The 24,053-nt window shown below is 43.1% G+C and overlaps 2 protein-coding genes across 2 annotated transcripts; one reads left to right on the top strand and one right to left on the bottom strand.

Annotated features, from left to right (window-relative positions):
- Positions 1-362: 362 nt before the first annotated feature.
- LOC122001133 (ras-related protein Rab11D-like) lies at positions 363-20,056 on the bottom strand. Its single transcript, XM_042555726.1, has 2 exons — positions 19,730-20,056; positions 363-956 (listed from the first exon to the last, which is right to left on the bottom strand). The coding sequence occupies exons 1-2, from the start codon at positions 19,948-19,950 to the stop codon at positions 521-523; spliced, it is 657 nt and encodes a 218-aa protein (XP_042411660.1). The 5' UTR covers positions 19,951-20,056; the 3' UTR covers positions 363-520.
- Positions 20,057-20,474: 418 nt separating this feature from the next.
- LOC122001132 (transcription initiation factor TFIID subunit 14b-like) lies at positions 20,475-23,812 on the top strand. Its single transcript, XM_042555725.1, has 6 exons — positions 20,475-20,687; positions 21,830-21,912; positions 22,017-22,238; positions 22,326-22,513; positions 22,579-22,694; positions 23,536-23,812. The coding sequence occupies exons 1-6, from the start codon at positions 20,652-20,654 to the stop codon at positions 23,620-23,622; spliced, it is 732 nt and encodes a 243-aa protein (XP_042411659.1). The 5' UTR covers positions 20,475-20,651; the 3' UTR covers positions 23,623-23,812.
- The last annotated feature ends 241 nt before the right edge of the window (positions 23,813-24,053 follow it).

Here is a 24,053-nt window from a genome sequence, read left to right as displayed (position 1 = left end):
AATTCTGTTCATTAAATTTCATCATAATTTACTTAGTTACAAAGGTAAAGTGTTGTTTTTCAATCTGTGCTGAGATTTGAATAACTATTTGGGTTCAGACACTGGGACTCCAAAAGCAAACATAAAGATAAGCTGGTGGAATAATAAAATCTATGTTTTTCTTTTTGCATGTTTGAAGGGTTGTTTACTGCTTCGGTGCTTTTTATTATTTTTATTGATAATCCAGATATCAAACTCCGGAGTCTGGGCGGTGAAATAAGAGAATGGCACGGTACTTTGGGGAATGGAGTTTGGTTGGATTCAGTGGCGAGAACAACATTTGGACAAATTACTCGCCTCCTGCTCTTTATGGAGTTGGGATGTGAATTGAAATACAGTCGTGAATTTTCAGTAGCAAGTATTAAGTTAACAAAATCTCAATCTAGACAGGTTCAATCTAGTAATGTTAATCACTAAATCATAGCAGAGAATCAAAACAAGTATCACTGATAGACAGGCGATAGGCAACAACATTAACTATCTAACTTGAACAACACCCAAGTTTCTTCAGAGCAGAAGCATCATCCGTCACGTTTATTCTCTCGCCTTTACTTGGTATAGATGATGCCGCTGCATCATCGCCTGCCTCAACTGCTCTCTTGCTTACAATATGATAAATATGAGCCAAGACCTCTTCGAATGCGGTGTTGACATTCTTTGCTTCTAGTGCAGATGTTTCCATGAAATATAAAGATTCACTCTCCGCGTAGGCCTTTCCGTCTTCGGTAGGAACAGCAACAAGGTGGCGGAGGTCTGACTTGTTCCCGATCAGCATGACGACTATGTTAGGATCTGTATGGTCTCTTAGCTCCTTCAACCAACGTGAAACGTTCTCAAATGTAGCGCGTCTAGTGACATCGTACACAAGCAATGCGCCAACTGCTCCTCGATAGTAAGCACTTGTAATTGCACGATACCTGCATTCATTGATCAGATTGAGACAGTCTCATTCATATGCTCTTAGTAAGAAATGCACATGCCAACTACTCAATTTCATGATTTCATTTTCACAGATCATACTCATTGGTTAACAATGTGAATAACTGTTATATTCAGAAATCAAACCTGATAGACAAAGGTGATTGAACTTGAGAGGGGTGTCAATCGTATCCATTCAAATGACCATCAATTACCAAAAAAGGACCAATGTAAACATCACTAGCATAGGGTCTGACCTAGGAAATTTCTCCAGATCAATGTAAAAGGGAACTTGTATCCCTTCCCTTCTTACTCAGCTTAATAGTATCTGATTTGACCTTGAGCATTGTTTTGTACCAAAAATAAAGACACTTCAATGAAGTATTAAATGATAGCATGGAAAGCTTGACCTTGATAATAACGTGATAATTTTTCACCTCAGATGGTGAAATTATGACTTAGTTTTACCATTATCTACAAGTTTTGACAAACATTAGTCCCTGACATGAACCGGATAAAAAAGCCACCTCAAGGATTTCAACTATCTAACAATCATTGTATCATGAAAGCATGAAGTAAGAACTATATTGCCCGTGTTGGACACTAACACTAATATTTTGAGTCGATGCACAAAATCTCCTATAGATCACGAGTAAAAACTTTTAGATTCAGCCACATTGGATATTTTGATCCACACTAATTCCGACTACATGTACCTAATCCAAGTAACATACAATGACAATAAAGAGGTATACCTAGGAGACCAGATGCTCCTTTAAAGAATCAATCAAGGACGCATGACAAATTATCTCTTCAATTTGGTTGTGAATAAGAGTCAGAGACAGTATAGAAATTTGTCTCTAATTTCAGTGGATATAAAACTACAATTCTTAGTCTTTTGCAATCTGGTCAAAACAAAGCAATGACACTTACTAGAGTTGGCTGGTTGCAGTTCCGAAAGCTATTTTGGAGGAAATGGAACAGCATGGTGTTCAAAGACAAGATGTTTACCTAAAGGAATCTTGTGAAAACAGAACATCAAAAGTACCATCCTTGAAAAAACTAGAAACACAAGCTTCATGAATAAAAAGTTAATCGATACCCTATCCTTGCTTCCCATGTCACCTATGTTTCTCTCTTTAGTTTATAACCATGTCTTTCTCCCAAAATGCCTTCTCTTTTTTTGTTCTTACCTTCTTCTTTATCCCTCCATCTTTATCTGCTCACTGAGCCATCTACTTAATGCTCATTGCCAACTATGGTTTGATTCTATAGATCAGAAAGTTATTGAGACAAGAAAAGAACTTAATGACATTGCTTCTAGTAAGCTTCGGAATTTGATCCTCACGCAATTCAGTATTTCTAAAAGAACGTACCCTATCATATTCAGAAGAGCTACTTTCGAGAATACTAAGCACACACATAAAGGCTGACTGCAAAATAGGAATTCGGAACGCTCATTTCTATTATAACAACTTAGAATCAAAAGAAGCCAATACAATGCTCACAAAGTATTTCTTTTCTTGAATTTTTTTGGAGTTAAAAGACTGAAGCTGCACCTTTTATACAAATCTCCTATACCAAGGCTTCTAAATACTTTTCTTGTCTAACTAATAATACCTACAAGAAGCACTTCATTGTAGCTAAGGATATTTTGCAATATTAGACAGTATAAATATTATGAATGACAATTTGGCATGACATCATCATAAGCATAGTGATCCTGTCCGAAAATGGAGATGATGACAAACTGGAGATATGACCAGAAAGTTGACGAAGTGAAGACTCCACGCAAACTTACAATACAAAGTCGTTAGTGCTGGGTCGGGAAGAGGTTCCCGACGATGGCGCTGTGACTCTATAGTCAGTTTTCAATGAGTAGAAAAATGAAGAACTGTAACAAGAACGTGTAGAAAACGAAGTTGCGCATACCTTCGTTGGTAGATGGAAACTGTAGGATTCGTGCACGTATCTCAAAGTGTAGGCACGTTTCCTTAGGCATCTTAGGAAAAAACAAGTCAAAAAGCAGTCATGCAACTTTCTAATGCTAGAAGCTTCTAAAGTACAATTTGCTTGTTGGGCATGCTCTGCTGTCAGCGGCACAAACTCCCAAAAAGTACGATTTGCCTGCTGGGCATGCTTTGTCGTCAGCGACACAAACTTCCAAAAGGATATGATAAGATAATTAGTAGGTCCACATGTGGCCGACCGACCATTGCTCAGCTGGATAATCCCCGTCGAGGCGTAATTGCATGAACTATTGTCCCGCTTTCTGTTTGATTGTATTGTTGTCGGAAGGATGCTCTTTGTCAGACCAGACATGCCTCCTGCCTGGGGATAGCGGTCTGAGGGAGTTACTGCTTGGCTATTAGCCTTAATCGCGAACTTTCTAAGAGCGGTCGTTCGGACACGGTTTGGGCCGACCGAGTGGTCACGCCTGGTTGAACGGACGACGCGCTGATTGGGCCTACTCTGACTCTGACCTTCACGTGCTTTTCTTCTACTTTGATCCATTGGTGGGACCCCTTTCATTACCACATCACAAGTCTTCCCCTCAAGTCTAGTCGAAGAAGGTTATAAGTTCGACTGGACGATTAATATATTCAGGAGCTCTTTTCTTCTTGAACCTGTGTTCTAAGGTTTATGGCCACCGTTCGGCTGTTGAAGTTCTTTGACTCATGGTTTTTATAGTCACTGTTCGGTTGTTAATGACAACCACCAACGGTTTTATAACTGTCGTTCGACTGCTGATGACGACCTCAAATGGTTTTATAGCTGTCATTCGGCTCCTGATGACGACCTCAAACGGTTTTATAACCACCGTTCGGCTCTATTGTGCACAACACTTAGCCAATTTTCAAACTTGTTGCTGATTTTTGCTTTGACTGTAACGTCTTTTAATTGTTGCTGATGTCACCATAATTTCTCAAGAGTCGTTCAAATCGTCACCCATTAATGCCAAGTACGCTTGGTCATACCCTGTAATCATGCTTTCTGCATCATCATTAATGTCACATGTAACAAAATGCCACGTGTCGCCTCTGCATGCCGCCGCTTGTGTGATGTGACAGACGGTTGTTTGAGCTTGATGTGAGGGATGTCTTTTGAATTCAACGGTCACAATGAATCCTCATTTTCGAAAGCCCTCGATCAGACGGTTGATCTCTAGGTTTTTTTAGCCCCCAGCCTTTTCTTTTGACCCTATCGTCTTCTTCGCGTTCACCGTCATCTTCTTCTCTTCGACCCTAGCCTTTGTCGGCGATTTCTTTTACAGTAAGCCCTTTCTTCTCATTGAATCCTTGTTTTCCTTCTCTATCTTTGCTTTATGGCTGAATCCCTTCGTCCTCCCCCGGCCGTCCACGGGCTCTGGTACACCTCCACCGAATCTAAGTTTAACGGCGACGAGGTTGACCAGATGCTGCTGACATATCGTTTCCCCGAGGGTTATAAGATTGCCATCCCATAAGCCTACGACCGTCCTCATATACCTCTCGATGATTTTTTGCCCTTTTTTAAGGATGAGTTTCCAGCCGGCCTACGCTTTCCCATTCACCATTTTTTTCTCCGAAGTTTATAAATATTTTCATATTTCTTTGCATCAATTAATACCCAACTCTTTTAGCTGTGTGGGGTAGTCATATTGTTCCGCTTACACGGCATCCTTTTGGTACCCCGTGTATTTCACTATTTCTACTATCCTAAACTGTCTGAGTCGGACACCTTTCTATTTCAAGCTTGAGTGGGCGCTGTCTACTTCGATAAAATGCATTCCTCAAATAAGCACGAGAGGGAGCATTCTTTCTACGTCTGTCTCCCCATTCGGCTTGAATTCTCGACCGATTGACAGATAGGGTTGGCGAAGTCTCCTCCAGTCGGCCGATATCGGGGCCGGTCAGACTACCTTCAAGCAGTCGCGAGTCTGGTCGGTAAAAAATACCAAATACACTCGAAAGAGCCGACCGACGAAGCAGGCGGAAGCCAGGTGGCGGCTAGTGACGCCGCGGCCACAACTGGCAAGCTAGCCCCCGAGCGACAATCTATGGCACTAATTGCGGTGCCTTCGGAGTCGATCACTTCAGGTGAGCTGCCAATCCAACACTGTAAGAGGCACTGGGCGGAGGCTTCTTCCCGCTCGGCTACTTCGACTATCCAGCCCTCTGTTCCTTCTAGTCACTCGTCCAAGCAGGGTGAAACTTTATTTTTGACAGTCCCTAAGAGGGAGGCTGCCTTACCTACCCCTCCATTCTCCGATCGGACACCTTCGTTGTCCGCATTGCTGGCTGGGACGACATGTGCATCACCGGTCGCCTACTTGTCGCCACCGCCTGTCAACACGACAGGCCAGGTGTCCATAATTCGCTCCTCCCGTATGTCCAAGTCCAAGGGTCCGACCACTTAGAGCCGTCAACCTCGAGCGGCCGACGAAGCATCAAGGTCGTCCTTCGCTTGCCTAGCTGGACGGTGCCAAGCCACGCTCCCCTCGACACCAAATAACCATCCTTTGCCCAAACATGGGCAGATGCCAGGGCAACGACCCTTCCGCCCGAGGAGTTAGCCGACAGCTTTACTCAGAAATTCAGGAGTAAATTTTAATTAAGTCTTTTCTCCGTGTTCCTCGATCGGCACTAATTAGCTTTTCGATCTTGTAGTTCTGGGTAGAGCGTTTGGCCATCTGCCAACGGCTAACGTTTTTGGAGCATGAGAACCAACAACTGCGAGCCCCATCCCGTCAATCAGAAACCTCCCGGGCTTGCCTTGGACAACTAACTGAGGAGGTGGCCCGACTAAAGAGAGGCTTGGACCGGAGTTCCGAGCAGTTGCTGTGTTCTGAACAGGCGCTCGCTATAGAGAAGAATAAGAAATCACGAGCAAGGCCTCCAACTCTACCGGTTAACAAAGCTGGCTCATAACTTTGAGTCAAAGACAAACTCTGCCAATTCTCGAAAACTCCAAACCATCGAAGATCTCGACATCAAAAACAAAGAGACTTGAGTCTTTAAAGAGGCGTAAGCTGCATTAAAGGCCGAGCAGGCTAGCCGAACGGTCGAGCAGGCGGCAAGCAAGCTCTAGCTCGAGGAGAAAGATGCCGAGCTTGCAACTCTAAAAGCTGAGTTGGGGGCATCACAGATAGCTTTCAATAGGTATCAAGAGGAGGAACCCGGTCGGTTGGAATCTTTCAAAGTAAACTATCTCCGCTATGACGGTTTCAACAAAATGTTAACCGACTGGACTCTCTGCCTTTTCGACTACGGCATCGACGACACTCTTCGCCAGCTGAAGGACAGTGACTACCTCTCACCCAATTTGCCTAGCAAAATTATAAAGAGAGAGAAGATCACCGTGTAACTTTCGGACGATGTGCTTGATTATCTGGCCTAACTTCCTTTTCCACCTTCTTATCAACTTTTTGCACACTCTATCTACTTTTTGTAAAAATTTATAAGTATCAATGAAAACTTGCCCGTTCGGCACTTTATATTTCTCCGTTCTACCATCTTGTAATTTTCTAACCCATCCTTAGTGTAGGAGCCTTGCCTTTTATATTTATTCACGCAACAGGTAGAATGTGGGCCGAGCTTGTTTTTAGCATGATCGTGAGAGCTTCACTCATTTATAACACGACCGAATGGCTCGTGAGTATTCGGCACTTAGCACGAGTGCTACGTTCGCTTATAACATGACCAAACAGCTCGTGAGTCTTTAACACGCTTGGTTTAAACCCCATGACTACTAATCTTGAGGCGTGAGAGCACACTCGCTTATAACTCGCCCGATCGGGTCAAGAGCCTTTGAAACTTTGGCGCGAGTGCATGCTCGCTTATAACACGACTGAGCGGCTTGTAAGTCTATGACATGCTCAGTCTGAAACCCATGGCTATTAATTTTGAGGCGCGAGAGCATGCTCGCTTATAACTCGCCCGATCGGCTGAAAGTCTTTGCCACTTTGGCGCGAGTGAATGTTCGCTTATAACACGGCTGAGCGGCTTGTGAGTCTTTGGCAGACCCAGCCTGAAACCCGTGGCTATTAGTTTTGAAGCGCAAGAGCATGCTCGCTTATAACTCGCCCAATCGGGTCGAGAGTCTTTGACATTTTGGTGCGAGCGTATGCTTGCTTATAACATGGCCGAACGGCTCGTGAGTCTTTGACGCGCCCGGTCTGAAACTCGTGGCTATTAGTTTTGAGACGCGAGAGCATGCTCGCTTATAACTCGCCCGATTGGGTCGAATCTTTGACACTTTAGTGCGAGTGCAAGCATACTTACAACACAACTGAATGGCTCGTGAGTCTTTCCATGCCCGATCTGAAACCCGTGGCTATTAGTTTTGATGCGCGTGAGCATGCTTACTTATAACTCGCTCGTTCGGGTCAAGAGTCTTTGACACTTTGGCGCGAGTGAATGCTCGCTTATAACACGACCGAGTGGCTCGTGAGTCTTTGACACTTAGCGAATCTTGGTTTTAAACCTTCCTGCATTCATAGAATAAACGGTTTTACAATTTATATCAGTTTTACTACACGGTTACTATCCTGCCCGATAGGGCTGCAGATGGTTCGCGCTTCATAGTCAGTCGAGCTTCCTTCAGTCTCGTCTTGCATATAGTATAATCTTGAGTTGAGCTTCTACATCACTGTGCAAGGTCCTCCCTATGGCACCTCCAGTTTGATCACGTCACCGACCGACTTCCCTCTTTTCCAGACTAAGTCGCCGACCTAGAACGATATGGGAATAACTCGTCTGTTGTAGTTTTGCTTCATCATCTGCCGTTACGCCATCAGCCGGGCGACAACTTTATCTCTGACTTCATCTATTAGATCTAGCTCTATAACTCGTTGATCGGAATTATCCTCATCGTATAGCTGTTGTCGATCAGGTTCTATGTCAATCTCGACTGGGACCACTGCTTCTCCGTACACCATGTGGAATGGAGTAATGTCGATGGCTTCCAGAGGAGTGGTATGAAGTAGTGCAATAAAACCATAGTATGCTCGACAGCTCATCCACTCAACTTCCTCTCATGTGGTCGAGCTGGGCCCCGAGTCCTTTGAGAATTTCTCTGTTGGCGACTTCCGCCTGACCATTACTTTGGGGATAAGCCACTGAAGTGAAGACTTGTGTAATATCATAGCTGCACATCACTTTTTGAGCCTTTGTCCTTAAAACTGTCTTCCATTATCAGAGACTAACTTATGAGAGACGCTGAACCGACATATGATATTTTGCCACAGAAATTTGATAACCATCTGCTCGGTTATTTTGGCGAGCGGTTCGACTTCTACCCATTTGGAAAAATAATCCACCGCCACAAGGTGAAATCTTCTCTAACCGGTGAGAAAGGTCCTACAATGTCCATGCCTTACTGGTCGAACGGACATGACACTATGGATGCCTTCAGTTTTTCCGTCGGTCGGTGCGGTATGTTCGGATATTTCTAGTAAGAGAGGCAGGTGGACACTGTTCGGGCGACATCCGCTTCTAAGGTAAGCCAAAAGTAACCAGCTAGAAAGATTTTTCTTACCAATGAACGATCGTCCGGATGACTACCGCAAGAGCTTGATGAAATTCTTGTAAGATATATTGGATGTCTTCCGCTCCGACTTAGCAGTGGCCTCGAGAAGGATCTTGGTCTCCAATTAGTTTGACCCTTTTCTTGATTACCTAAGCTTGCTCTCGATCGACTAGTGTATTGCCCGACTGGAGGAACTTGATCAAAGGTATCCTCAAGTCACTCGAGGTCTCTCCTTCAGTCGGCCTCTCGATATAAGCCACTCGAGGTCTCTCCTTCAGTCGGCCTCTCGATATAAGCCACCAACAGTACCTGCTTGATTGGCCTATCTGTCCCCGGGGCATGGTGCCGCGGGAGGACATCCAGGTTGTCACCCAGGCACCCGCGGTTCGATCCCCAGCTACGGCGTATTTGCAAAAATTTTCCTCCAAATGGGGAGCGCAATCAAAGGATGTTGAGCATCTGGGTTGGCTGTCGCATGCGCTTCTCGATTTACTCTGGTGACCGGTGGAAAACTTCCGTGGGGTCGGGCCGGTCACCCTCAGGAATAGTCAATGAGGCTAACTGGGATTATCATTTGTCCCCGGGGCCATGGTGCCGCAGTAGGACATCCAGGTTGTCTCCCAGGCACCCACGGTTCGAACCCCAGCTACGGTGTATTTGTAGGAAATTTTCCTCTAAATGGGGGGCGTAATCAAAGGATGCTGGGCTTCTGGACTGGCCACCGCGTGCGCTTCCCGATTTACCCTGGTGGCCGGTAGGAAACTTTCGTGGGACCGGACCGGTCACCCCCAGAGATAGTCAATGAGGTTAACTGGGATTATCATTTTTTTTTTTTGATTAGCCTATCCAGTCCCCTCAGGACGGTCTAATAGCTAGCGGATGAAATGTTGCCACTATAAAGTCTGGGGTTTGAATATCGGCAAAATCAAGGTAAATGTTGTTGGTACCCCAAAGTTGTTTTGATGTGATCAAACAAGTTAAGTTAGGTACTGTTGTGTTTAATCCTGTGTCTAAGTGTCCAAGAACTTAGAAACATAGGATGTCGAGCAAAAGGCGCAGTTAGCGAGAAGAGCAACACGGGAGAGAGTCGACGAGCTCGGTGCGTTTGAGGGGCTAGGTGCTGCAGAAGAGTACGCAGGCGGATGAGGAGGCGCGCGGCGTTTCCGAGAGTTGAGAAGCCGGAGCGGAAGTTTGCTCAAGGAGTAGGCCGGAAGTTGGGTTCGGGTGAGCCCTATTCCAGATGACCGAAATCACCCAAACGAGCAGAGCCGGAGTGGAAGACCCGAACTGAAGCAAGCGAAACCGGAGCGGAAGGTCCGAATTGGAAAAGTCAACGTGGTTGACTTTCTTGGTCCGAGCGCTCGGAACGGAGTTTTATCCGAATCACGTTTGACCGCAATCCGTTGCGAAGGGGATAAAATTTTATCCCCCTCCAGGCGTCTGGAACTCTTCCAAGCGCCCCGACTAAGGTTATAAATCTAGCCTTAGTCCAAGAAGCTAAGAACAACAAGTATCTTGAGAAACAACACTTGTACGCTTCTAGTTTTCGTTTAGCTTCATCTTTTGTGCGATCATCGCTGTAAAGAGGCTTCTCCGCCTGAAGGAGATATTAGTGCGTTCTACTTCCTTGGATTAACAACCTCTCCGGTTGTAACCAAGTAAATCCGCTGAGTCTCTGTCTTTTAGTTTCTTAATTATTTCTTATGCAAGTGTTTTTTAATTAAGTTAGTTGTCTGAGAAAGGTATTTTTGTTTTTATTTGTGCAGGGGTTATTCACCCCCTCTAGCCGACCTCCAAGGGTCCCAACAAACGCCTCCCTTATGTGCTAATCATTATTCCAAAGGCTAGTAGTTGTCCGTGATTTACCTCCCCCGTGTTGGCCCTGGGGCGGGTTGGTGGGGGCGTTGGGGGCAAGCATATTCGTCTTTTGCCACCAATTGGCCTATCCAACATTACAGGGGTTAAGGAACTTGCTAATTTTGCTAGTTCGTCTGCATACTGATTCTCCATTCGAGGGATTTTTTTTGGATAATTACTTCTTGAAATCCGACCTTCAACTTTTTGAATGCCTCAATATATAACCTTAGCCTTGCATTGCTTATTTCAAAAGTCCCCGACAGTTGCTGTGCTGTCAACTGAGAGTCCGAGTCGATAAGGATTCGAGTAACTCCTACGCATAGTTTGTAGAATCGCGATCCTACGCAGGATCGATTTAGGGTCAGGATCGGATCGGTCAGGATCGGATCGTAGAATCGTACGATCCTACCAAAAACCCTTAAAATCTTATTATACATGATTAATAATTAGAAAAAATACCTAAAAATCTCATTTACATATAAATAAATAACTAATTTTGTATATATATGCAATCATTTACACTAACACCTCAAATTATATTACTACATGTACAAATTTAAATTAATTTATAATTCAACTATTATTCTCTTATAGTAATAATATTTATATTTTCATATCATAAAATGATAAAAATATAAAATTTCTATTAATACAATAATAATAACACATTCAATGTAATAAATATTTCCTTAGTTTATAGGATAATTCAATTTACAGACCACCTAACGTATATAATAGAAGCTATTGAATCCTTTGATTCAAATATGAACGCCGGAAATAATCTTCTAAAGACTGGTTGATGTCACACAATACTAGATAATAGGCATCCAAAAACTCATTATTTTGAGGAAAATAAATGACAGAATATTATTGATAAAAAACTAACTCAAAAATAGTTAAACATATGTTTAAATAATTTAAACCCCTAATAAGATGAAAAAAAGATAATAAAAAAAAGATAAAATCTCCTAGACATCTGAAAAGGATTTAAATGATATTTTTTGGCTTTGAAATAGGGTGGTTAAGGATAAACTTTGAAATTTATTAAAGATCTCTGAACGAGCTTTGATTTGATATATTATAGGCCCCATGGTTCAATCCGAGTCAAAAGTTATGACCTCTCAAAGCTTCTACCGATTCTGCTCCGATCCTACCGATTCTGTTCCGATCCTACCGATCCTACCGATCCTGCTGCGATTCTACTGCAAAACTCGATTCTGCACGATCCTGGATCGATTTTGGGTTTCCGGATCGTAGAATCGTACGATCCTACGATCCGGATCGCGATTTTGCAAACTATGCTCCTACGTGTTGAGCCGCTTGCAGCCCAGCGATCAACTCTTCGTACTTTGCCTCGTTGTTCGTGGCTTAATAGTCCAGTTGAACGGACAGATGCACTTGATCTTCACGTGGTGATATCAGAAGTACGCCCACACCGCTGCCTTAGTGGACGATCCGTCTGCATAGATTTTCCAAATTGCCTTTGGTTCGGCATTTTATACCTCCCATCACAAAATCGGCTAAGTCTTGCGCCTTGATCGCTGATCTGGGCTGGTACTGTATATCAAATTCGCTCAACGCCATGGTCCACTTGATGAGCTGGCTGCATGCTTCAGGGTTGAGAAAGGCCCGCCCTAGGGTGTTGTTAGCCAACATAATTATTGGATGCTTCAAAAACTACGAGCATAACCTCCGAGAGGCAAGGATCAACCAGTACGCCAGTTTCTCGAGACAGGTGTAACGACATTCGACATCTTTCAATATATAACTTAAAAAATACACCAATTATTGTTCAGTATCGTTTTATCGCACCAACACTGAGCCAACCACTCACTCTGTGGACAACAAGTACATCCAGCGCGGCTTGCTATGAGCTTTGCCAATATAGGTAAGAAGGTTAAATAACTCTTGAGCTCCTCCAGCGCTTTATCGCACTCGGCGTCCCATTGAAATTTTATAGTTCGGCACAGAACTTTAAAGAACGGGTGGCTCCGATCGAATGATTTGGAGATGAACCTTGACAATGTTGTGATTTGCCCAGTCAGTCGCTGGACCTCCTTAAGGTTGCAGGGAAGGGACATGTCTTGGAGCGCTTTCACTTTACTTGGATTTGTCTTGATCCCTCGCTCGGTCACGATGTAACCGAGGAAACGTTTGCCCTTTGCCCCGAACAACCACTTGTTGGATTAAGCTTGATTCTATACCTGCTCAGCGTACAGCAGGTCTCCTTGATATCTACACAGAGATAAGAGGTTTGGAGGGATTTTATAAGAATGTCGTTGACGTACAATCTACCCTTGGAACATTTTATTCATCAGCTTCTGGTAGATGGCTCCCACGTTCTTCAATCCGAACGACATCACATTGTAACAGAATATCCCATCGATCGTGATAAAACTGACCTTCTCCTGATCTTCTCCGGCGAGCGGGACCTGGTGGTAGCCTTGGTACGCATCTAACATGCAGATCAGCTTGCAGCTTGTCGTCAAGTCCACCAAGGTTTAAAATTTCGACCCGTGCCAAGGTTTTGATCTCAGACCGGAACGATACGGTTTCGATATCGTATCGTGCTGTGCCGATACAGTTGCAGTATTTTTTTTATTTATATATAGTAATTATAAAATAAATATGTTTATGGTTAAATAAAAATAAGTTGTATATTGATTTATTATAAGTTCTCAATTATTGAATAATTTAATATTGTTAAAAAAATAATTAAAAATAGTTTTATTTAAATAAAATTAATATATCAATAATTCAAATTAAAATGAAACTATATAATAATTATTATTATTATTATTATATAAATTAACTGTTTATTTAATTAATTATTAATTAAAAAATATATTTTTTAATAGTAAAAAATTATTAAGTAAAAAAATTTAAAATAATAAAAAAAATCAGAATATAAATATAATTTATTAGAATTTTTAACATTTAGAATATTTTACATTTTTTTAGAATTTTTTAAAAAATATAAATGAAATTTAAAATAATAAAATAATATATTAGAATATAAATAAGAATTATTATACTTTTTAAATTTTTAAATGAAATTTAAGACATTTATTTTTTCAAAATATTAATTAATAAAATTTATTAAATTTATTTTAATTTTAAATATATTTTTTATATATTTTATTAGGATAATTTAATTAGAGTTTATTAAAGCCTCTGTGAAATATCACACATCCTCCTTAAGAATTGTTTAAATGAATTAAATAAAATAATTAATTATTAAAAAAGAAAAAACCTCACGTCCGCGAGATCACCCAACGCCCATGATCATCGCCCACGATCCTCGCGAGGGGTGTCCAGCGATGCCGGAAGGGTTGCTAGAAGCGTCCGGCGATGCCAATAAGGTCGTCGGACACTTTCAGCGCCACAGAAAGTGTCGCGTGCAACGCCTTCGGTGTCGAAGGCGTCGCGGGACGCCGCCGAAGGCGTCCCATGTCTCCTCCGGCACCACCGAGACGGAGACGCCTCCTGTGCCAATTTCGACCGCTCGGCGGAACGGTAAAAACCGTCCGTGCCGAGCGGCACGGAACGACATTTCAACCCATGAAGTCCGCCATCTGATCAATGCGCGGCAACGGGTACTAGTCCTTCAGGCAGACCTTGTTCGTTTCGAAAGTCAATGCAGACCCGCCATTTATTGCCTGGCTTGGAGACTAGCACCATATTAACTAGCCAGCTCGGAAATTGCACTTCACGTATGTGGTCGGCCTCTAACATCTTTTCTACTTCCGCTCGAATTATTTGATTTTGCTCCGAGTTGAAGTCTCTTTTCTTTTGTTTCACCAGCCTTGCGTCCGGCCGGACATGCAGCTTATGTTGGGCGACGGTTGGTGAGATGCACGGGAGCTCATGCGTTGCCCATGCGAACACATCGTGATTCTGCCTTAGGCAACGAGCTTCTCCTTTTGTTCCGCACCCAAGTGGGTCGTGATGAAAGTCACAGCTTCCGGCCGGCTAGGGTGCACCTGAACTTCTTCTTTCTCGTCATAGACCAGGGTGGGAGAGGCTCTTCCAAAATTGCATTTACCTCGAGTCGTGGGGTCTTTCGCGTGGCCCGTGACTCTGCTTTTACCATATTGACGTAGCACCGCCGAGCCACCAGCTAGTCCCCCTTGATTTCTCCGACCAAGCTATCCACATGGAACTTACTCTTCTGGTAGAACATGGACACGACCGCATGGAACTCGTTCAACGCCGGTCAACTGAAAATAACATTATAGGCGGACGAGGCGTCCACCACCACGATGAAGTTCATCGTCCTCGTCCTTTTGAGCAGCTCCTCTCCGAGGGATATGGTAAGCCTAGCCAGGCCGATCGATAATACTGTTAGGACCAAAAGTAGCTAGAGGGGGGGGTGAATAGCTCGTCGCGTTCGCTCGTTGCTCGGCGTTGCTTGTTCCTTTAAAGATGTGCAGCGGAAAATACAGAAACAATCACACAACGCTAACACGGTTGGTTTACTTGGTATCCACCTCACAAGAGGTGACTAATCCAAGGATCCACACCAACACACACACCCTCCACTAAATAAAACTCTCCTTTATGGTAACTACCAAGGGCGGAGAAGCCCTACAAGACTCAACACAAGAAGAGAGGGAAAGGATACAAGAAATACAAGCTTACAATGAGTATAAACCCTAACCCTAGCTTCTCTTCTTGGCTTTGATCCGCCTCTTGACTTGGAAAACTTCCAAGATCCTTCAAGAACTGGCGATCTGAGCTTGTGAGTCGTGTGGAGGCGAGAAATCTGGGGTGAATCGGAGAAGAGATGCGAAGAAATGAGCGCTGCGGCTTTACCGACGCGTCGGATCCCGATCGATTCGAATATTCCCGATCGATCGGGAGGCTTTGGATCGATCCGGATCGATCGAGCGCCGTGCTCGGAAAAACATCCGGATCGATCCGGATCGATCCGGCGCTATCAAGCGGCGCGTCCCGATCGATCGATCGATTGGAACATCTGGATCGATCCACGGATCGATCCGAGCTCTGACCGCAGAAGCACGGATCGATCCGATCGATCCGACTCTGAATCGATCGCGATCGATCCGACACTGTTTTGCCCGAAACGAGTTCGAGCCTCTCGCACATCCGGTCGACCTTGACTGTTGGTACATCGTACCTAGCATCCGGTCACTCCTTTGACTGCTAGGACTTCCCACCAAGTGTCGGTCGATCCTTTGACCTTGACTTTATTCATGCAGTATCGGTCACTCCTCGACCTACTTGGACTTCCATCGGATGTCCGGTCAATCCCTTTGACTCGACTTCAACACCGGATGTCCGATCGTCCTTGATCCATCTGGATTTTCCTGCACGGCTTCACTCACTGGGACTTTCACCTAGCTCACTCAGGGTTTTCCATCCGCGCTAGCTTCACCTCACTGGGCTTTCACGGCTTCACTTACGGGACTTTCACTAACCGCTCATCAAGGGTTTTCATACTTTAGCTTCACTCACTGGGGCTTTCACGGCTTCCTCACCGGACTTTCACTAGCTTCACTCACTGGGTTTTCCTTGGTGGCTTCCCGTCACCCTTGACTTATTTGGACTTTGTCCAATGTCAGTCAACCTTGACCTACTTGACTCTTCTTCAATCAATTTCTTATTGTCAAACATCTAAACTCAAACCAAGACTCAGCTTGGTCACCCAGGTCAACCTTGACCTGAGGGATGTTGCACCAACAAATACTTTATTGCCCGTGAACTCGTATAAGGGAGTCGTCATAGGCTGCAGCTCGTTCCGGTCAATTTGTAGTTGATCAAAAGCTTTCTTGAAAATGATATTCACTGAACTGTCTGTCTCTACAAAAGTAGATTGAATATTGTAATTAGTGATTACCGCTTTGATAATCAGGGTGTCGTTATGCGAGACGTCCACTCTCTCCAAATCTTGAGGACCGAAACTGATGTCTGGTCATTCTGTCGCTGATTTGATGCATCTGATGACTATTTCTAACTGTCGGGCATGCGATTTCCAAGCCCGGTTGGAGTGGTTGCCTATTAGTTCTGCAATCATTCCAATGTCATCCCGAGCGATGTTGCTTTGATTTTCTTCCTCCTATGCCGACGGACGCTTCCGCTCGACAGACGCTCGGGCATACCTTTGATAGTTTCTATACTGATGCGTCTGTCGGTGCTCTTCCGTTGCCGACCTCCTCTCTTCACGCCGCCCTCCCGCTCGTTGGTGATGGTGTCTATTAGGCAAGGGAGGATTGGTGGCAGAATCTCGATGAAGTCGGTCGGCGGGGCTTCGACTTATAACTGTAGCAATCTTGGTGTTGTGCGTGGTTGTCCGATGATAGGAGTAGAAAAGTGGGGTTCACGGCCGGGGCTCGGTGGGGTTCCCCCGCTCAGCCTCCATATGTTGGACCGCATGAGCCCGAGGCTCTTGGAGTTGCTGCTCTGCTCCCACTCGAGCCCCCTTAATGGTTGATGCGTATGGGCCGATCTGCACTCTGAGGAAGCGGTTGGCTCGGGCATCACTTCCTTCCTCCAAGCCGCCTGGACTTCTTTGACATTGATGTCCTCGGTCGCCCACTCAAGCAGGTGATCGAAGTCTCTAGGAGGCCTCCGAATGAGTGACCAAAAGAACTCGCTCTCTACAAGTCATTGGGAGAAAAAGCTTACCAAGATCTCCGGTGTGGCTGATGGAACTTCCATGGCCACTTGGTTAAACCTTTTGATATAGGCTAGTAGTGCTTCCTTGGGCCCTTGTTTAATTGCAAATAAGTTGACATTTGTCTTCTAATGGCGTCGACTGCTTGCAAAGTGTTGTAAAAATGCTGATCGAAAATCTTTGAAGCTTCGGATGGATCCGATTGGCAACCTCTTGAATCACTTCTGCGCTGATATGGAGAGCGTAGTGAGGAATACACGACACTTAACTCTATTAATGTACTGGTGGAGCGTTGCCACATTATCAAATTTGATGAGGTGATCTTCGGAGTCGGTTGCCTCCGTGTATTTCCCGATTGTTACAGACCTATAATGGCTCGATAACTGGTCATTGAGGATCTCCTGAAAAACTGTTGGTTAATCTGCTTAGGAGAGGTATCGAGCCAAGGTGCTTTACCTTTTCGCTCATCCTGGATGGGCGCATCATCTGATGAGGAGTTGGATGTTCGACCCTGCTCTTCTAACGGCGTGCGGAACAACGCGCAGTGGTAAGGGATGGGCGCGTCTCGGGAGACGCCAATCTGCCTATTGCCTTGCTTCCAACCAGCTTGATCTTCCGCTTGAGCTTTGGGTTCAGCGTGCTGACCCGTTCCTAACATGGCGGGGTCATCTGCTCGGCGGTCGACTGCTGTTTGCTGCTACTCCATCATCTTCGCCGCTCAGGCTTGTATCAGCAACTCCAAGTCTTCTTGAGTTAGTGTTATCGTAGTAAGTCGTCCAGTGTCCTCCATCTTCACGCTTCGCATTCAAGTAAAACTTCCCACAGAATGCGTTAAATGTGATCTTGTCCGAAAACGGAGATGATGACAAACTAGAGATGTGGCTTGAAAGTTGACGAAGTGAAGAGTCCACGTAAACATGCAATGCAAAATTGTTAGTGCCAAGTCGGGAAGAGATTCCCGACGATGACCCTCCAACGCTCAAGTCAGTTTCCGATTAGTAGAAAAATGGAGAACTGTAGCAAGAGCGTATAGAAAACGAAGTTGCCCATACCTTTGCCTGTAGATAAGAATCTCCTTTTATAATGTCACTATAGGGTTTGTACACGTATCTCAAAGTGTAGGCATGTTTTTCTAGGCGTCTTAGAAAAAAACAAGTCAAAGGTATCTCTAACACCATTCCTTAAGCAGCCATATAACTTTCTAATGTGAAAAGCTTCTAAAGTACGATTTGGCTGAGCAAGCTCTGCTGTCAATGGCACAACTCCCAAAAGGATATGATGAGATAGTTAGTAGGTCCACACGCGGCCGACCGGCCGCAACTCGGCGTAATGCCATGAACTATTGTCCCACTTTTCGTTTGGCTATATTGTTATCGGAGGATTGTTCTTTGTCCGGCCAGACATGCCTCTTGCTCGAGGGTAGCGGTCCGAGGGAGTTATTGCTTGGCTATCAGCCTTAATCGCGGACTTTCCAAGATCGGCCGTTCGGACACGGTTTGGGCTAACCAAGTGGTCACACTTGGCGAGACGGACGACGCGCCACTCGGCTCAATTGATCTATTTCCTGGGCCGAGGTCTTTGACTGCGCTGATTCTGCCCTCCACATCCGCTGCTTTTCTTCTACTTTGACCCACTGGTGGGGCCCCCTTTCATCACGGCATCACATAGTATTCCTTTTCAAAAACTAATCATGCAACTGAAGGAAAACAAATCTGTAATCCAAACATATCAACTTGTACAGGCAGGAGCCTAAATAACATGGACATATCCACTAAAATGAACTCAATCGATCATATGGGCAAACTAGTCCTACATTTTTGCACAAAATATGCCCTTGGCTGACAAATGATACCTTGGTGAAGTAGGAACTAGAAAAATAGCAAATTAGATTATTTATTAGGACTACTAGGAAATCTTTATAATGTTTAGTGAGTTTAATGGATTTTTTTTATATTTAATACACGATTTTTGTATAATTCACCTATGACATCTTATGGAATGAACTAGGAGGTTATGAACCTATGATTATTAATTAGACTACATGAACTGCCCCCTTTCTCTCTCTGGTGGGTCTACATCACATGTGTCGGTCAAGATCCAGATTCTACCTCCAAACACCATGTCAACATGCTCCCCACGTCCAACTCTAAAACACCACATGAGGACAAATGGTCCTAAACAAATAACCATGTTTGCAGAACTGTATGAAATCCAACATATTACAGTAACATGAAGATGATCATTTACTCTTGACCTAGGTCAAAATAGCAAACTATAAGTACTGTGACTCAGCGTGTTTGTCTGCTCTTGCTATGATGGTTGCACATGCTTATTTCAGAACTAGCCAACTGGACATGAAAATAAATTCCAAACAGGCCACAGAAACCAAAGCCGTGTTCCCTTCCATGTACCTTCTCTAATTAATTTAATTTGCAAATTCAAGAATGGTTTGGGATGAGGAACAACTGTAAACTGGGTGGAAATCTTGATTTTTTACAAACAAAGATCATTTCTTCCATGTCAAGCTATGTTTATCCCTACGTACCTGTCCATTGAACTCTATCTTCAACACAACTAATCTATACAGGCCAATCAACTTCCAAATTCAGCTAATAAATTTGAGCCTAAAAACAAGACGGCCATGGGATCCTTCACACGATTTGAAAATCCCACGACATCAATCCCTAATGACCTGATCAACCACCTTGCACAAACAAAGCATCATATCATCAAACAAGTCAAGTTGATTAGGGATAACAGAACAAAAACCTCTCTTGGCCGGCAGTGTCCCAAATCTGAGCCTTGAGGACCTTCCCGTCGACGGAGATGCTACGGGTGGCGAACTCAACCCCGATCGTGGACTTGGACTCGAGGTTGAACTCGTTCCGGGTGAAGCGGGAGAGGAGGTTGGACTTTCCAACTCCGGAGTCTCCGATCAGCACCAACTTAAACAAGTAGTCGTACTCATCCTCCGCCCGGTACCCTGCCATCTCTGTTCCGACCTCTATCCGCCTTCTCTCGTGAAGAAGAGTTATAGGCGTGGATTCGATGAGTGAGGAGAAGGGCTAGCAGAAGCACAAACCAGGAAGGAGCTTTATTAGAATAAACCACCCAAAAAACTACTGGCCTTTTCATTCAACTGCAGGTAGGCCCCGAGCATAGATGGAGAGAAAGAACCCGAGCATAGATGGAGAGAAAGAACAAAGAAGTGCTCATCTAGGTAGGTAAGGCAACGGGTAACAGATGGGCGTGCGGAAGTAGGTTCGCGCCGCTCCGCTGGATATCTTTCTTAAGTTTGACGGTGGACGGAGATGATGATGATGACGTGGATGCGATCGGAGGAGAGGTGTTCTTGTCACCATCGAGTTTTAACTTTGTTCGTTCAAAAGTTGAACCAAAGCGGTCCGACGTTATCATTAGACCGACGCAACGAGTAGATAATTATGAGGACGCTTTTTAGTGTTCGAGCCCATTAATCAAAGCCCAGCCCACCACTTTGTTTCCGATTCAATTCCAAACCCTTGGTTTCTCCACGCCACTGCTTGCCTTGGCATCTACGCGAGCTCCTTTTGCTTGGCATAGACGCCGGCGAGACCAGGAGACGACCGGACTTGGGGCGCCGATCCGGAGGAAGAAGCTGGTCGCGATTGTAGATTTTAATTTGGAGGCGACTGTTGAATCCCAGGTGTAGATGATGGAATCTCGTGGTGCACAACAAGTGGACGAGGTTGGTGGTGCTTTTCATCCGTATGATTGACGAATTCTCGAGGTTTCTTGTTCTATAATTTGCTCGACGAATCCTCTTGGGGAGATCTTTTTGAGTCTCTTATTGTGCTGTTCCTTCGGTTTTGGATCTCATGTATTTTATTTTCGTAGGTATCTAGTTCTTTGTGTGCTACATTTCGAATGGTAACAACATTCGCAGCAACTTCTAATCTGACTTTTGTAGTTGAATTAAGATTTTCTCTTGCCCATTTGCTCTGTTAAACATATTTGTTTTTATATCATGAAGGTTAATGCATTAGTATTATCACTAAAAGTAATATGAAGATTGGTTAAGTTTGGTAATTTATAGCTAAGTGACAACGCAACAACTCCATATTGTTTAAGATGTTCGTATCATTTATAGCATATTGCTGATGCACTGCATACATTATTGTAGATACGAACATTAAACTTTGCTAGCAATTTGTGCACCTTACAAATGAATGGTAAAAATTTTCTTTTGCAATGCTTTCTTGTACTCAACTTTGTTGTCCAGCAGTAGGTGTTATTGCTGGCTGCTATTTGACACCGCAGTCTAAGGGGTCTTGCAGTGGGGTCCCATGTCATGCATCTTGCAACATATATTAGTTTTACTGATCAAGTGGTAAATAACCACCAGAATTAGGATTAAAATCTGAAAGTATGCTGCCAGAAGGACTCATTATTATTTGCAATGCCGTGCCCATTTGGGTGTGTAGTATTCTAACAATCTTTCAGAATTGTAGTGTATCCAATAGTTCTTTTGCTCTTTCTATTTTCTTCTTTACTATCAACTATTTTATGAAAATAGTAATTAACAGAATTTCCTTGCATGATGTGATACTAGCACTAACAATGTCTCATATGTGATTCATGTGTGATTTGCATAGGTGGGGAAAGATGCTTCAATTTCACCCTTTAAATTAATTGTTCAGTCGACTTGTAAATTTGCACATCTGATTAAATCAAAGCCATTTTAAGAATACTTATAAAGGGAAAGAATAACTTTTTTTATGACTGTGCCTTGGTTACTCTTCAAACATCTACCATGCTAGTAATCTTACTATGATGATAAAAAAAAATATTTTGATATTGATTTGATTGTCTTTTTTTTTTCAATCTCAGACCAAAAAACTCAAAGATGTTGAAATTAGCTTTCCAGTTGTTTATGGAACAATGGCATTTTGGCTCGGTAAAAAGGCAAGCGAGTAAGTCATTTCTGTTTTTCAGTCATTGGATTGCTTCTGTTTATTGTCAGGAAACTTCATTTCTCGTGAGCCTCATGGCAAGTTAATCTTGTTGCATTTTGGAGGTACAATTCACACAAATGGACTGTCTATGTCCGAAGCGCTACAAATGAGGATCTGAGTGTAATAATAAAGCGTGCTGTCTTTCAATTGCACCCTAGTTTCAACAACCCGACACGGGTTGTAGATTCACCACCTTTTGAACTTTCTGAATCTGGATGGGGTGAATTTGAAATAGCAATTAAACTCTTTTTCCACAGTGATGTATGTGACAAACAACTTGAACTGTAAGCCCATCCAGACAATTTTAGTTCATTGTTTTTGTTTGACTAACCTCACCAGCTAACTCATTGACATGTCATAGTTATTTACAGATACCATCAGCTAAAATTGTTTCCTGAGGAGGAAAGTGGGCCCCAATCTACTAAAAAACCTGTTGTTGCAGAATCATATGATGAAATAGTTTTTTATGAGCCTACAAAATCTTTTTTTGCCCGGGTCCAAAATCATCCGGCTGCAATTGTTCCAAGGCTACCTTCTGGCTTGAATTTGCCAAGTCCTGGTATAGTCCTTTTTGTTATTTGACCTTCTTCGTGTCTTCATTTGGTTTAACAGCTTCTTTTTTAGCTCCTATTACTCATGTAAAGAAAAGAGGTGACACCAAGGATCATGCACTCAGTCAATGGTTTATGAACTTTTCAGAAGCAGATGAACTGTTAAAACTTGCAGCTGCTCGACAACAGGTCAATTTGAGTCTCCTTTATGGTGATAATTATGCATAATTCACTCTGCATTCATCATTCTAGCATTTTATAGGTTATTGCCTTTAATTTTATTATAGGTTTGTTTCTCACAACTAAGCAGTCATCTCAAAATGCTATCTAAAAAGACGTTTCTTTTCACTATATTGTTTAATGATACCAAGGCAAAATAAAATAGCTACATACCTCAAACTTATTGTGACAAAACATTCAAGTTTTAGATTGTAAAAATAATGTATCATTTAAGGACCACATTAAATTTTTTAGTGCCATAAGTTGTGTGCTAATTGGCCTACCATGATTTGGAAAATTTGAATACAGGAGGTTCTTATTGAAGATCAATTTTTGTAATTTATCCACACATTTCTCTTAGAAACTCCGGTTTGTTGCATGTTTTGCTAAGCAAGAGTATGAGTTGATGACTTTGTCAATAGTAAACGAACTTTTTTCTCACACAAAATTTATTTCCAATGATCCTAATGTCTCCTAAGATTAACTCTTGTGTCAATGCTATGCAACAGTATATGTTGATTTGGTACACTTTTGCCAGAGATTCATGCTTTCATCTATTCGTCCGTAATCTTGTATGTTTAAGTTGATTCATTTGCTTGTATTGATAATATCCTCTATCAATATTACATTAGTGAAATTCTCTATTCTTAGTGAATTACTAGACCTTTTTGTATTATTCTGCATACTGCCTAAAGTCGAAAATAAGGTGTGTTTATTGACATGTAGTGAGGTAACTTCCGGTATAAATGAAAAGTTTGTTGATTTCTTTTATTGGAAAAGCAATCTTTAGGATATGTTGTCCCTGTTACAGGTGCAGGCGCATATAGCAAAGCTTAGGAGGCAATTGAGCATGATCGATGGTATGCCTCCACAATCAAAAGCCACCTCTGGACAATAACAGCCTTCAACTCTGAATTACTAGTACTTTTCTACGAGTACTTGTATCTTTTTGTATGTATGCTAGGAATCGGATACTTCTTAATTGTGCTCGAGTAATTGTTTTGTTCTGTTCTGTAAGGATCTGATTGTATTGTCCTCAACGACTGTGGGATCACTTGTGTTGGTCCAAACATCGAGGATTCTTTTTGTTCACTACAAGTCGGGTTACGAGATCTTATGAAAATTGTTTGGCAAGAAAGATTGGCTTTCCAAATCGGCCAGCCAAATGAATCGAGTATGCTAACAAGTTCAAATGCATTAGGTGACTACAGACAGCTCATCAACTCAGGCCTGATGGGTGTAACTATGCAACTTATGATAGGTAAGATGAGTCGCATGATAACTGAACCGAGTAAGTTGACTTTCCTTGCTAATATTTTGCTAACTCAA

This window comes from Zingiber officinale, chromosome 7A (genome assembly GCF_018446385.1).
Source record: "Zingiber officinale cultivar Zhangliang chromosome 7A, Zo_v1.1, whole genome shotgun sequence".
Taxonomy (NCBI): Eukaryota; Viridiplantae; Streptophyta; class Magnoliopsida; order Zingiberales; family Zingiberaceae; genus Zingiber; species Zingiber officinale.
This window is presented reverse-complemented; position numbering and strand designations above follow the sequence as displayed.

Excerpts from the sequence above, each read along its gene's own strand:
- LOC122001133 (XM_042555726.1), bottom strand. The coding sequence starts at position 19,950 with ATGGCAGGGTACCGGGCGGAGGATGAGTACGACTACTTGTTTAAGTTG. Across the intron at positions 957-19,729 it reads GACACTGCCGGCCAAGAGAG|GTATCGTGCAATTACAAGTG; the intron begins GTTTTTGTTCTG and ends CAATGAATGCAG.
- LOC122001132 (XM_042555725.1), top strand. The coding sequence starts at position 20,652 with ATGATGGAATCTCGTGGTGCACAACAAGTGGACGAG. Across the intron at positions 20,688-21,829 it reads GTGCACAACAAGTGGACGAG|ACCAAAAAACTCAAAGATGT; the intron begins GTTGGTGGTGCT and ends TTTCAATCTCAG. Across the intron at positions 22,514-22,578 it reads CTTGAATTTGCCAAGTCCTG|CTCCTATTACTCATGTAAAG; the intron begins GTATAGTCCTTT and ends CTTCTTTTTTAG.